The sequence below is a fragment of the Salvelinus namaycush genome, chromosome 1, assembly GCF_016432855.1.
Source record: "Salvelinus namaycush isolate Seneca chromosome 1, SaNama_1.0, whole genome shotgun sequence".
Lineage (NCBI taxonomy): Eukaryota > Metazoa > Chordata > Actinopteri > Salmoniformes > Salmonidae > Salvelinus > Salvelinus namaycush.
In genome coordinates this window covers 60,887,954-60,900,546 of record NC_052307.1, presented here as the reverse complement: position 1 = coordinate 60,900,546, position 12,593 = coordinate 60,887,954, and the positions used below count along the sequence as shown (strand labels likewise).

General features: G+C 43.7%; 1 protein-coding gene across 1 annotated transcript; it reads right to left on the bottom strand.

Moving 5' to 3' along the window:
* Positions 1 to 1,992: 1,992 nt before the first annotated feature.
* Positions 1,993 to 10,694, bottom strand: LOC120056066 (neuronal acetylcholine receptor subunit alpha-3-like). The gene is made up of 5 exons (XM_039004216.1): positions 10,659 to 10,694; positions 7,476 to 7,520; positions 4,570 to 4,679; positions 2,768 to 4,013; positions 1,993 to 2,669 (listed from the first exon to the last, which is right to left on the bottom strand). Exons 1-5 carry the CDS (start codon positions 10,677 to 10,679, stop codon positions 2,544 to 2,546), a joined length of 1,548 nt encoding a protein of 515 aa, XP_038860144.1. The 5' UTR covers positions 10,680 to 10,694; the 3' UTR covers positions 1,993 to 2,543.
* Positions 10,695 to 12,593: the final 1,899 nt, after the last annotated feature.

The window sequence follows — 12,593 nt, the reverse complement described above, 5'->3', positions numbered from 1 at the left end:
CAATAATGAATGGACTTTGACCTGCCTGTGTTTTGGACCATGGCCTCTCTTGACAAGGCACCTTAAGAGGAGAAAATACATTCAAAAGATACCACATAGACCAATTTAAATAGCAAAATGTGAAATACGTTTGAATTCAATTAAAACTAAATCAATATCAGGTTAATTTTCATAAATATACTCACACAGGATGAGGATGAACATGATCATTGTGTTCAAGTCTTGTTGAAACACTTGTTGGTTGACTCTTTCTACCTTGTGCATTTGTGGTATGGACCTGAAACTAGACAGGGATTCTTTTAGTTGAGACATGTTAACTAAGAATAGTGAATACGAATTACGTCATTTCCTGTATTTGTAGGACTGTCGCAGCTGCAAGATATGTTTGCACCACAGACCTGGAGGATTATATGTATTATTTAACATTGACCATGTATAGCTCAAAAGAACAACAGGTGCACGGAATCAATGATCTCAACTTGCTTTCTTCTCAAATGAAAATATGCAAAATGATATCATACTGACAAAAACACTGGGACAATTCTTAAGTGTGACCGACAGGGACACAACGCATGCATGTATACCTGCATGCAATGCAACTCTTCAGGTCTCAGACAAGGATACACATCACACAAGTGTGGTCATGGAACCATTGCTGTTCTATAAATGCACTCATCCCCTCAGCCCCCACAACCTTCAGTCTTTAGTACTGTGTCTGTTACAGATCTCCCCCTCAGATAACTAGTTCACTTAAATGAGCCCTGAGTGAGCTTTAATTCAATCAATCAGCAGGGGGAATGTTATCAGAAGGGATGGAGTACTACAGAATGTGACTGTGCTGGCTAACATCCAGTTACGATTCAGTGACAACCTGATTACAGCCACAGAAACAACATTCAGAGATTCCATGTCTGCCTAAATGTACGATTGAAATGCTCCCCAAAAATCCTCTTTAAAATGTATCACTCTCTATCATAGATACCACAGGCCATAGATATCTATAACTCATAATTGTGCATTTCCTCCTCTTGTACACCAAACTGTTTTTTGAATGATGGTACAACATAACAAGAGATCTCAACCACGTCCTCCTTATTAACAGAGAGTATAAGTAGTGTCAAGTTAAAGCAGGAGAAATGCTCTTTGGCATAGCGGTAGGATGGTGAGATGAAGACCGTAGCCCAGGCCCCAGACTAATGATGTACTTCATCACCAGGTCTCCATATTGATTGTGGTCCAATAAAGCAGAAGGTGGCCCGGGCCAGAGAGGGGAGGCAGGCAGGGAGCTAGAGAGGCAGGGATGGGAGGTCAGGCTGGGAGGCAGAGAGGCAGGGAGGATGTAACAGGGTTATACCCAGCCTCTACATGGCCTTGCTGCTACTGATAATCGCATCTACATCCTGCCTGCCAGCTGGACCTCCAAACTCAATTTTCATAAGGGAGAGAAATATCGATTTGGGAATGCAATGAGTTTACAGGTAGGTTAGCATGTGTTCAGTCCACTGCAGAAGTCACTTCATCCTATGACCATGGATCATGGCAGACAGACGTTTCTGTTGAAAGAGCCTTTAGAGAGCTGTTTTCAAAGTCGTGTTTGCTTCGCCAGACCAAATAAAAAAAACTGTCTTTGATCGCAAACATATGGTAAGTGACCACTGGATCATATTGTGGTCACTTGTAGTAGCAGATAATAACCACATGGTGTCACCCCTCACAGCACAATGAAAAGCATTTCAGGTTGCATTCATAGTTTTTCCACATTCACCTATATGGTGTAATAACGTTACCCATCCTGCATCATAGCCTTTTAATGTTCAACAGTTTGTGATTTCTATGAATAGCTTATCCGTATATTATATGACACTGTGGCTTATTGAAACCTTAATGAGCATTAGAATCAGATTGAAATGGTACTGTATAGTTGTAGTAAACAAGAACATACAGCATGTGTTTATAGGATACATTAATATTTCACAAAATAACAATATCAGAATGACTCAGTGATATTCAACATTTGAAAACATGATATGACTTCAATAAGCTGTGAAATTGACTTGAGACACTTGTTGTGTACTTTTGGAAAGCCCCTTTAAGCAGTCATTGCTATGTACATGTTTGGGATCCTTTGGTCCAATAGATGTTCCTTTAGCCACGGTCCTTTTGTTGACGATAGTGTGGTTCTTTGTGCCAGTCATAATCAAGTGACACTATGATGAAGTCATTTACACAAAGCAAACAAAAAGGGAATGGGTAGGCAGCAGCACGGGAGTTATACGTTGCCATGGTTTCAGAGTCTGGTCCTCAGGAGCTAAGTGATCACTACTACACCAGACTTCAGCAATAAGAAATGTATCTACATACTGAGAAGTGACATGGAACAGCTGGCAGCTGCTTGCCTTCCTCCATAATCTGGTTCCCTTCCGTTCACAGTATTGGTTCGTCTCAGCTTCTTTGGTCTGCATCACTGGGTGACACACAAAGTGACTGTATATGTATGATTTAAAACACTCAGTCACTGTGTAATTGCTGTGTGTATGAGTGGGTCACATATCGAACAATAGGAGGGGCTGGATAAAGAGCCCAGCGGTCCCCAGGATACACACCAAGATGAACACCCACAGGAATATCCTGTCGATCACCATGGCAACGTACTTCCAGTCATCCTGGACCTGAAAGACAGTTGTCAGAGACACTAAATGGTAGATATAGACCTTGAATATTTTCTTAGCTATTGTGAATGATATACATGTGATACGTCTCGACTTACCTCCTTGGCTTCGTTCTGTATTCTCATGTTTTCGGCGATGTACTTGACACTTTCCATGGCCTCCCTGACCTCCGGTGAGAAGTGAGGGGACAGGGTCCTCAGCCTGCCATCCAGAGACTCTGAGCTGGAGCAGGAGCTTCCACCGCCTCCACAGACCCCCCCAATCCCAGCAGCCCCTCCTCCACTGTGGGTCCCGATGCTCCCCACCCCTCCACCCCCTCCTCCCGTATCAGTGGGCAGCTTGGTGGACCTCTGGCGCCAGCAGCAGTTGCAGCGGCCCTCGCAACACAGGAAGCTGGAGCCCGCATTGACCGAGTCACCACCACCACCAAGGCTAAGGTTATTGAGGTTGGTGAGCTCTGTGCTGATGAAGAGGCGCTGTCGCTGGGCCAGGCTTGGGAGCACACTGGCAGCCACGGTGGAGACCAGGGCCTGGGGCTTCTGCTGCCCCTGCAGGGTTCCTGTGGTGTGGACCACACAGGGTCGCGAGGCTGGGGGCATCAGCTGCTGAACCACCCCCCCAGGCAGCCTCTCAGGGTCCCTCTTCGGCCGGGTCATGAACATGACCCTGGGTAGAAGCCCCAGGAAGACACTGCGCACCCAGCACGGCATGGTGTGGGTCTTGGGCGTGCGGTAGTGCACGTTCAGCACGAACACGGTGATGACAATGGAGAGGGTGACGAAGATCATGGTGAAGAGGAGGTACTCCCCGATGAGGGGGATGACCAGCGACGTAGACGGGATGGTTTCGGTGATGACCAGGAGGAACACAGTGAGAGAGAGGAGGACGGAGATACAGAGGGTGATCTTCTCCCCACAGTCAGAAGGCAGGTAGAAGACCAGCACAGTGAGAAAGGAGATGAGCAGACAAGGGATGATCATGTTGATGGTGTAGAAGAGAGGCAGCCGTCTGATGTACAGGGAGTAGGTGATGTCTGTGTAGATCTCTTCACAGCAGTTGTACTTGATGTCGTGTTTGTAACCCGGGGCGTTGATAATCGTCCACTCGCCACTCTCCCAGAAGTCATGGAGGTTGATGGTGGAGCCAATCAGAACCAGGTCTATCTTGGCCTTGTCATAAGTCCAAGAGCCAAACTTCATGGTGCAGTTCTGGTAGTCGAAAGGGAAATAGGTAACGTCAATCTTGCAGGAGCTCTTGAAGATGGCCGGAGGGATCCAGGTCACATCCCCGTTGTAGCGAAGCAGGGCTTTGGTCTTATCGTCCACCTGGAAATCTCCTACTGCACTGTGGCGCAGAGAGAGAGAGAGGGGAGGGGGGAGGAGACAGCGAAAGAGAGAGAGAAAGAAACAGTGGGGGAGAGAAAGGGAGAGAGATAGAGAGTGAGAGATAGAGAGTGAGAGATAGAGAGGGAAAGACAGAGAGGGAAAGACAGAGAGAGAGAGAAAGAGAGAGACAGCGAGACAGAGACAGAGAGACAACAGCGATGGAGGAGGGTGGATGAGTCATTGAAGATTACACTGGAAGGATGTAATATAAACAACAGACTGTTGTCCCTCAGCTAAATTAATCAGAAAGAAGCCCCGAGGCTCCATCATTTGATAACACTGTCTAATAGACTTTACATGCACGCCATTAAGAATATTTAGTAACTACATAAATAATCTACAGTATATGATGGTCTAATATAAGAAATGAGTGTCATGTCCTGGTTTTGGATCATCTACTCTGTCATTTCAATGTCATCGAAGAAATCCTTGAACTCAGTTATGCATGGTACATATTATTATTGCAATTGAATGAATCAATATTGTTGTGTAGACGTAACTCTTGTTTAACTCACTTATTGTACAGCACGATATCTGGCTTCCATATCCTGCTGGAAGGCACTCGAATGAACTCCACTCCTCCAAAGTTTTTGGGATCCCACCTCAGTTTGTAGTCATTCCAGATCTGAAGAGGTAGTAGGTTGTCTCATATCATTAGATACAACTCTTTTATAAAACACACACACATTTCAAATTCTACGTTCTATATGTTTGACCCATTGACAGTTAACGGATGGACACGTTTTTTGAACCAAATATCCACATCTGTGCTTAACCCTCATTCATCTTATACATGACCATCTGCTTGTCAACATACCTCGTATAAGTGACCGTGTGTATATGGTAAAAACCCTACACCATTCAAATCCGTTAATTGAAGGTTAATTAGACGAAACAGTTATAGCTTTCTTATGACCTAAGAGGGAGAATATGTAAGTGACACAGTCCTACAGCACAGAGGTTGTGTCTCCCCATGACCTCCAGGTCTAAAGCTACTGTTTCATCTAATTAACCATTCAATTAACGGATGGCCACGTTTTTCAATTAAGTGGTTCTTCACAACCCTCTTGTGATTGGCTCGGCTGTATTGACATGTGACTGGGTTGTTACCATATACACACGGTCCCTTATACTAGGTATGTTGACAAACAGATGGTCATGTATAAGATGAATGAGGGTTAAGCACAGATGTGGATATGTGGTTCAGATTAATATGGATCTGGAAACCAGTTCCGGTTAATTTCCCTCAGAATGAGCTCATCTTAGCGTGTATCACAACAATATCACCAGCACCAATCATGTGACAAAACCAGAAAACCATGCAACAGTACAGTCCCTTGTATTCTCTGTAGCCCTACACCATGTGATCATATACTGTGCCTTATCTCTGGATAGAAATGTAACCCAGTCATGGTATATTATCTCTGGATAGAAATGTAACCCAGTCTTGGCATATTATCTCTGGATATTATCTCTGGATTTTATCTCTGGATATAATATCCAGATATCATCTCCGAATATCATCTCTAGATATCATCTCTGGATAGAAATGTAACCCAGTCATGGCAGGGTAAATCTATGGCTCATAAACCTCTGTCAGAAGGTTAATATCCGGAGGGTTAAAAGCATTTTCCTGATGAATAATGTAAGATATCATTATGGCCTCCAGGAATCATGTATGATAGTTTATTGATATATATATATTTTTTTTTAACCTTTATTTAACTGGGCAAGTCAGTTATCTGGGATATGTGGGACGGTAGGCCAAAAGCCAGAAAAAATGTAGCGCGCCAAATTCAAAAAAATCTATCTTTCATGAAATCACACATGAATGACACCAAATTAAAGCTACACATGTTGTGAATCCAGGCAACATGTCTGATTTCAAAAAGGATTTATGTCGAAAGCACACCAAACAATTATGTTAGCTCAGTACATAGCCACAGAAAAACATAGCCATTTTCCCAGCAAAAGATAGTAGTCACAAAATGCAGAAATAGAGATAAAATTAATCACTAACCTTTGATGATCTTCATCAGATGACACTCATAGGACATTATGTTACATAATACATTTATGTTTTGTTCGATAATGTGCATATTTATATCCACAAATCTCGGTTTACATTGGCACCATGTTCAGAAATGCCTCCAAAATATCCGGAGAAATTGCAGAGAGCCAAGTCAAATAACAGAAATACTCATCATAAACTTTGATGAAAGATACATGTTTTACATAGAATTAAAGATACACTTGTTCTTAATGCAACCGCTGTGTCAGATTATTTTTTTTTATTACGTAAAAAGCACACCATGCAATAATCTGAGACGGCACTCAAAAATAACAACATTTCTCCGCCATGTTGGAGTCAACAGAAATTACATCGTAAATATTCCCTTACCTTTGATAATCTTCATCAGAATGCACTCCCAGGAATCCTAGTTCCACAATAAATCGTTGTTTTGTTCGATAATGTCCATTACTTATGTCTAAGTAGCTACTTTTGCTAGCATGTTTAGTGCACATGTCCAAACGCTCACGCAGATGCAGGCGAACTCGGACGAAAACGTCAAAAAGTTATATAACAGGTCGAATAAACTGGTCAAACTAAGTAGAGAATCAATCTTCAGGATGTTGTTATCATAACTATCCAATAACGTTCCAACCGGAGAATTCCTTTGTGTCTCTTGAAGTTATGTAAACCAAGAAGATTTCGTTTGGAACGCGTGTGACCAGGAACTGGCCAATGACTGAAACAACTCCCAACCGGCCCCACATAACACTAGAGGCTTCATTCCACGTTCTACAGACTGTGGACATCTAGTGGAAGGCGTAGGAAGTGCAAACAGATCCATATCTTACAGGGAATTGAATAGGCGATGAGTTGAACATTGACCAGTCTCAGAATTCTCACTTCCTGTTTGGATTTTTTCTCAGGTTTTTGCCTGCCATATGAGTTCTGTTATACTCACAGACATCATTCAAACAGTTTTAGAAACTTCAGAGTGTTTTATATCCAATAGTAATAATAATATGCATATATTAGCATCTGGGACAGAGTAGGAGGCAGTTCACTATGGGCACGCAATTCATCCAAAAGTGAAAATGCTGCCCCCTATCACAAAGAAGTTTTTAAGAACAAATTCTTATTTACAATGATGGCCTACCACTGCCAAACCCTAACCCGGACGGCACTGGGCCAATAGTGCACCACCCTATGGGACTCCCAATCACAGCCGGTTGTGATACAGCCTGGAATCAGACCATGGTCTGTAGTGATGCCTCTAGCACTGAGATGCAGTGCCTTAGACCGCTGCGCCACTCGGGAGCCCAGTAGGTCAGGTACATGTAGTGGAATGATTTGTTTAAACAGAAAATGTATATACACATACAGTAGGAGATGGATGAAGAGTGTACTTACATGTCTCAGCCACAGGTTTGTCTCCATAATCTGGTTAACTTCATCCTGAGAAAGAAAATAAGAATTTACTCTCAGAAGGACAAGTTGACCAGAGGCAAAATGTGGGGGTTCAATAACTGTAGAGTTAGAAAGGGGGCACACTGTCAGGAGCAATCATCTCCCATACAGGATGGAAGGGTGAACAGAGCGTTCTGTCCTGGGTCTAACCCTGGCTGGAGTTACACAGGGAGGAGGACACTACACTGAGAGGAGAGGAACACCTGGGTCCTCCAGCCCAGAGGCATGCCATACACTATATGACGGCTTCAACCTCTAGGCCCTCGGGCTGCAGGCTGTCTCTCACGATGTGCTAGTTAGGGCCTGACACTGTCTCAGCTCAGGTGGAAGGGAAGAGGGGAGTATGGAAAAATAAAAAAATAGAGAAAGAAGTAGAGAGAGGGAGATTCTCAATTGGGCAAAAGTCTGTCCTTTCCTCGACTCCTCTGTCCTCCTCTCCTCCATGACCCAGAAACCGATAAATGGTTGAGCGGTCGAGGAGGGCGTCAATAGGTTAGTAGGTGAATGGAGAAGTGTCCTCTACTCCTCTATATCCTCCTCTCACAGCGGATACTCATAAGTATCCTTTCGGTGGCTAGCGTGGAAGTGTTTTTGAATCTGTGACACACCCTTTGAATCAGCTGCTGTTTTTTTACAAGGCGAAAAGTATGGACACATTTAAAAATGATACGCTACTTATCTTCTCATCTATAAAATGTTTTCTACAACCAGCTTCATCAGTTTTGACCACTTTACACATTTATTTAGAGATTCCACCCCTATAAAGGTTATTTGCCTGAGTGGAGAAGGACAGTCTCATTTCATACAAGCGCATTTGTTTCCACGTTTCATCTCCTCACCTTCGCTCCTCAATTACCTTTGAGGACAGAGGAGAGGAGGCGAACAAAAACAATTGAGATTTTCCCAGACAGACAGACAGCGACAGACAGACAGACCAACAGACCGACAGACAGAACCCAGCTCATAACATTAACCATTAATGTGTCCTGATGAGCTCCCAGGAGACACTCTAGGTGTTGGCTCTAAGATGAGGAAGACTGCTGCAGGTCGATACTGTCACGACTTCCGCCGAAGTTGACTCCCCTGCCTGTTCGGGCGGTGCTCGGCGGTCGTCGTCACCGTCCTACTAGCCGCCACCGATCCCTTTTTCGTTTGTCTGTTTGTTTTGTCTTATTAGTTGCACCTGTGGTTTTTGGTTTCGTAATGAGCTTCCCTATATTTAGGAGTTTGACCCGCCCTTGTTTTGTGCGGGATTGTTTTTTGTTACGTGTGTGTGTTTTGGGTTGTTGGCAAGTGTTTCTCTGCGCCCTGGATGTTCGGGCTTATTCAGTTTTGGTTAAGAGTAAAAAAGGAATATTTTTCCCAAGCGGCTCTCTCTCTCTGCGTCTGGTTCTTTCGCCCACCTAGTCCCGCGTGACAGATACAGTACAGGTGGTTCTGGGGTTGCAGAACTAGGCCAGCCCTGTATGTCCCTCCAGGCAGACTGAGGAACCAGTGACTGTACATTATTTAAATGAGAGATTATGTCTGAGCCACCTGGAAGAATGTGCATTTTAAATTAACTAATAATCCAGCTGTAAGTAGGCTGAAGTATCCCAGTTGTAGAAGGGTTGGAGGGGCGTGAGGCATGGGGAGGAAATAATTGTAATCCATCAAAACAGGAAGTTCTTCTGTGCTGTTAAATGGGCTGAGGTCAGGGAAATATGAGAAATACTCTATCTCTGTGTCATGTTCAGTAAAGAGAGGTTCTGGATTGGAGCCCAGTTCCTCCAAAGGAAAGCTCTACAGAGGATATTTACTGAAATGGAATCGACTCGTGGTGGTCCTGTTTTATTCAATATTTAATGTGAACTTGCTCACAATGTGGAGCCATAATAAACACAGATCATGACAAGACATGGATAAGTGCTCCTGAACTGAATGTACCTAGCTTCTATCTGTCACAGTAATCACACAGGTTATTCCAATGCTAGTTGTATAAGGCCTGATGTAGCACAAAGTGGCCCAAATGTTTTTTTTTTTTAATGTTATAAAGTATACACAGGGAGTAAGTTCCTGAGTGATTTTATGTGGCAATACCCAGCACATCAAGATCCCTGTTACATAAGGGTCCAGACAGTATTGTGGTATAATAATACATCTGTTCATTTGTGAATGACGCCCTTCTTCCCTCCCCTTTTTTGTGTAATTAAAGTAATCCACTCTGGGGCAGTTTGAGGCTGGTGAAACAGCTGCCACTCTCCTCGTCCAATCTCCTCACAGTGCGCCCGGCCAAAACCAGGCATTAAAACCAGGGGCACTCATTCGAAGTGGCAGTGATTGAGTGAAAGGGGCTGCCTGCACAGAGATGGGAGGAGTGAGGGAAGAGCTGAAATTTCCCATTTTCTCTTGGCCAACCACACACCAACGTAGCCGTTCGCTGTGACAGGCTCCGTTGGGTCCAGGCTCAGGCTGATATCACCCACTAGCCCCAGAGAGTCTCATTTACAGCAGGACACATCTCAGGTGTCCTGGATAGCACCCAAACCATGCCCAACTCTTCACATTGGTCCCTCATACGAAACCATTCACATATAGTTGAGTTTGACACCTCCATCCTCCCACACAGCTGCTCTCAACATGGGCTTTCATCACCCTGAATCAATGCATATTAATTTAAGAGAATGCACAGAAGCTCTGTGCTCAATATGTTATTTATGGAATGATTTGTTTCTCCCTGTCAGAGTCTGGCCTCTCACAGACTGTACTGTGTGATATATACGCTCCACTGTCCGAGAGTGGAACTCTCAAACCCCAGGGAGACATACAGCACAGCAGAGGCACTGAGGACGCAGAGTCACCATATCTCTCTCTCTCTCTCTCTCTCTCTCACCCCCCCCCCCCCCCCCACACACACACACACAAACACACACAAACACTCTCTCTCTCTCTCTCACACGCACACACACACACACGCACACACACACACACACACACACACACACACACACACACACACACACACACACACACACACACACACACACACACACACACACACACACTCTCTCTCTCTCTCTCTCTCTCACACACACACACACACACACACACACACACACACACACACACACACACACACACACTCACCACTTTGACCAGCTGGGACATGGACACCTCAAACTGCACGATAACTGGGTCAGACACATTCTCCACTGGGCGGATGTACTGATTGTAGCTGGAGAATATCACTGAGAACAACCTGTGTTCTGCCTCAGAGCAGGAGCCTCCTGAATAAGCGAGGTGGGGGTGGAGGGTTAGACATAGACAGCATCAGTAAAACTTAAAGGTAAAGAACCTGTTGTAGCCTATGCTGATGGAGTGGACAAGTCCATCTTTCAGTATTCTTGTTGTAGAGTAGACTGATCCTGAGTGACTAATTATTTTGGCCTTATTTGGTGTTCTCCTTAGCCAATGACAATCCCTCAATTGTCCCTATTTTCTAACTATATACTATATTTTCGTCCCTGAGTTAATTCAACAGGTAGGTTCGTTTTTTCGTTTTCAGTTAGACAGTTTTTTCCCAGTTTAGATTGCCAAGCAGGGAGAGTGGCATTATTTTCTTTGAAGGTCAGATTTCATACAGTAGCCTAATGCAAATGACTCAGACAGTAGGCTACCTTGGAATCAAAGAAATCGCACATCTGAGTGACCGAAGATTTACATCAAATGTCAGCAACATGCTTTGCTTTTCAATAAACGAAATAAATGTACAACCATTTATCAATGGTTTATATACAATGAATGGCACGTACCGTTTAAAATAAAAAATAGGTGCGACAAATATGGGAATGGTTTATAACGTTGACGTCTTTGCTGAAAGTATTAGGCTATAGCACATAATGAACAAAACGTCAGTTCTCCTGATTTTGAGGTTCACTAAAAACATCAGGAAACCACAAAAATCAGATATTTAACGGTCTACTTCTTAATGACATCCACGCCAACAAATGTAAAAAACAATAGGCCAATAACTAAAATATAAAATGTAATTTATATTAATTGTGCCCTTTATAGGCGTTCCATGTATAGACTATCCATGCAACAAATACTCCGTTTTATCATTGTCATTATTGGCTATCATTATGTTCGGTATCTGATATTACTTGAATTGAATACAGCATGATTGCACTTAAAGCAACAAGTAGAGGGCTCATATCAAGGTAAACTATACGCTACTCACCCGACAAAAAGAAAAGAAAGAACGAACATGTGAAAAAAATGAAGATCATTGTTAAGGATTGCAGAAAATGAATCCTCAATCTATCAGGACACGGACGACAAAGGGAGGCAGAAGAAGAGAGAAAGTGGGAAGTGGAAGTAATAAAAGCGCGCGGTGCCGACAAACTGCTACAGATGCTGGGAAGCAACGAGTGAGGGAGGAATGCAGGAGAGGGAGGGTGCGAAACCAGGGTAGTCAATCATAACGTCGCCACTATAACCCCCACGGCCGGGTAATTTCAGGAATTGGAATCACCTCGCCATTAGACTGCTTTCATATTCGACGTTTGTATCACTAATAACGAACGTCATGTATTTGATTTCTGGCCTCGGCCTGTAGAATGCAGTGTGTCAACTCAACAGAATCGATTGCTCAATTCTATTTGCGTGGGGCTAGGAGACTATTTGGGTGGGTTTATGAGGACGTTACTGGAGTTCAGTTTACAAATTCAAGCGAAATTCCTTGTTGACAGTGAATCAATGATTCGTTCAGATGTATGAAAGCAGCTGAATATACCTGGCAGACTTGGTGTAGTCTGTTGTATAATGTAAAGTGGCACACCATGTGAGTGTTAGAACTGTGGGGAAAAGTACAGTATCTGGGGTTTCAAAGGCAAGACCACTTCAATTCACGCGAACCAAGATTTCCTCACCATGGACAGAGGTATACTGTTGCGCCATTCAGTCATCGACGTCTTGTGCTGACGAGGTAACTTTTTACGTGCATTGTACAATATACTATTGTTCTTCAAGTCACAATGGACAGAAGAAGAGCCAGGAAAAGGTTAAACAGCAGCGTTACGA

What these genes read in the sequence shown, in the direction of transcription:
- LOC120056066 (XM_039004216.1), bottom strand. Translation starts at nt 10,679, where the DNA reads ATGTCCCAGCTGGTCAAAGTG. An exon ending in TGTCCCAGCTGGTCAAAGTG is followed by an intron (nt 7,521 to 10,658) that starts GTGAGTGTGTGT and finishes TTTCTTTCTCAG; the next exon opens with GATGAAGTTAACCAGATTAT. An exon ending in CAAACCTGTGGCTGAGACAT is followed by an intron (nt 4,680 to 7,475) that starts GTAAGTACACTC and finishes CTACCTCTTCAG; the next exon opens with ATCTGGAATGACTACAAACT.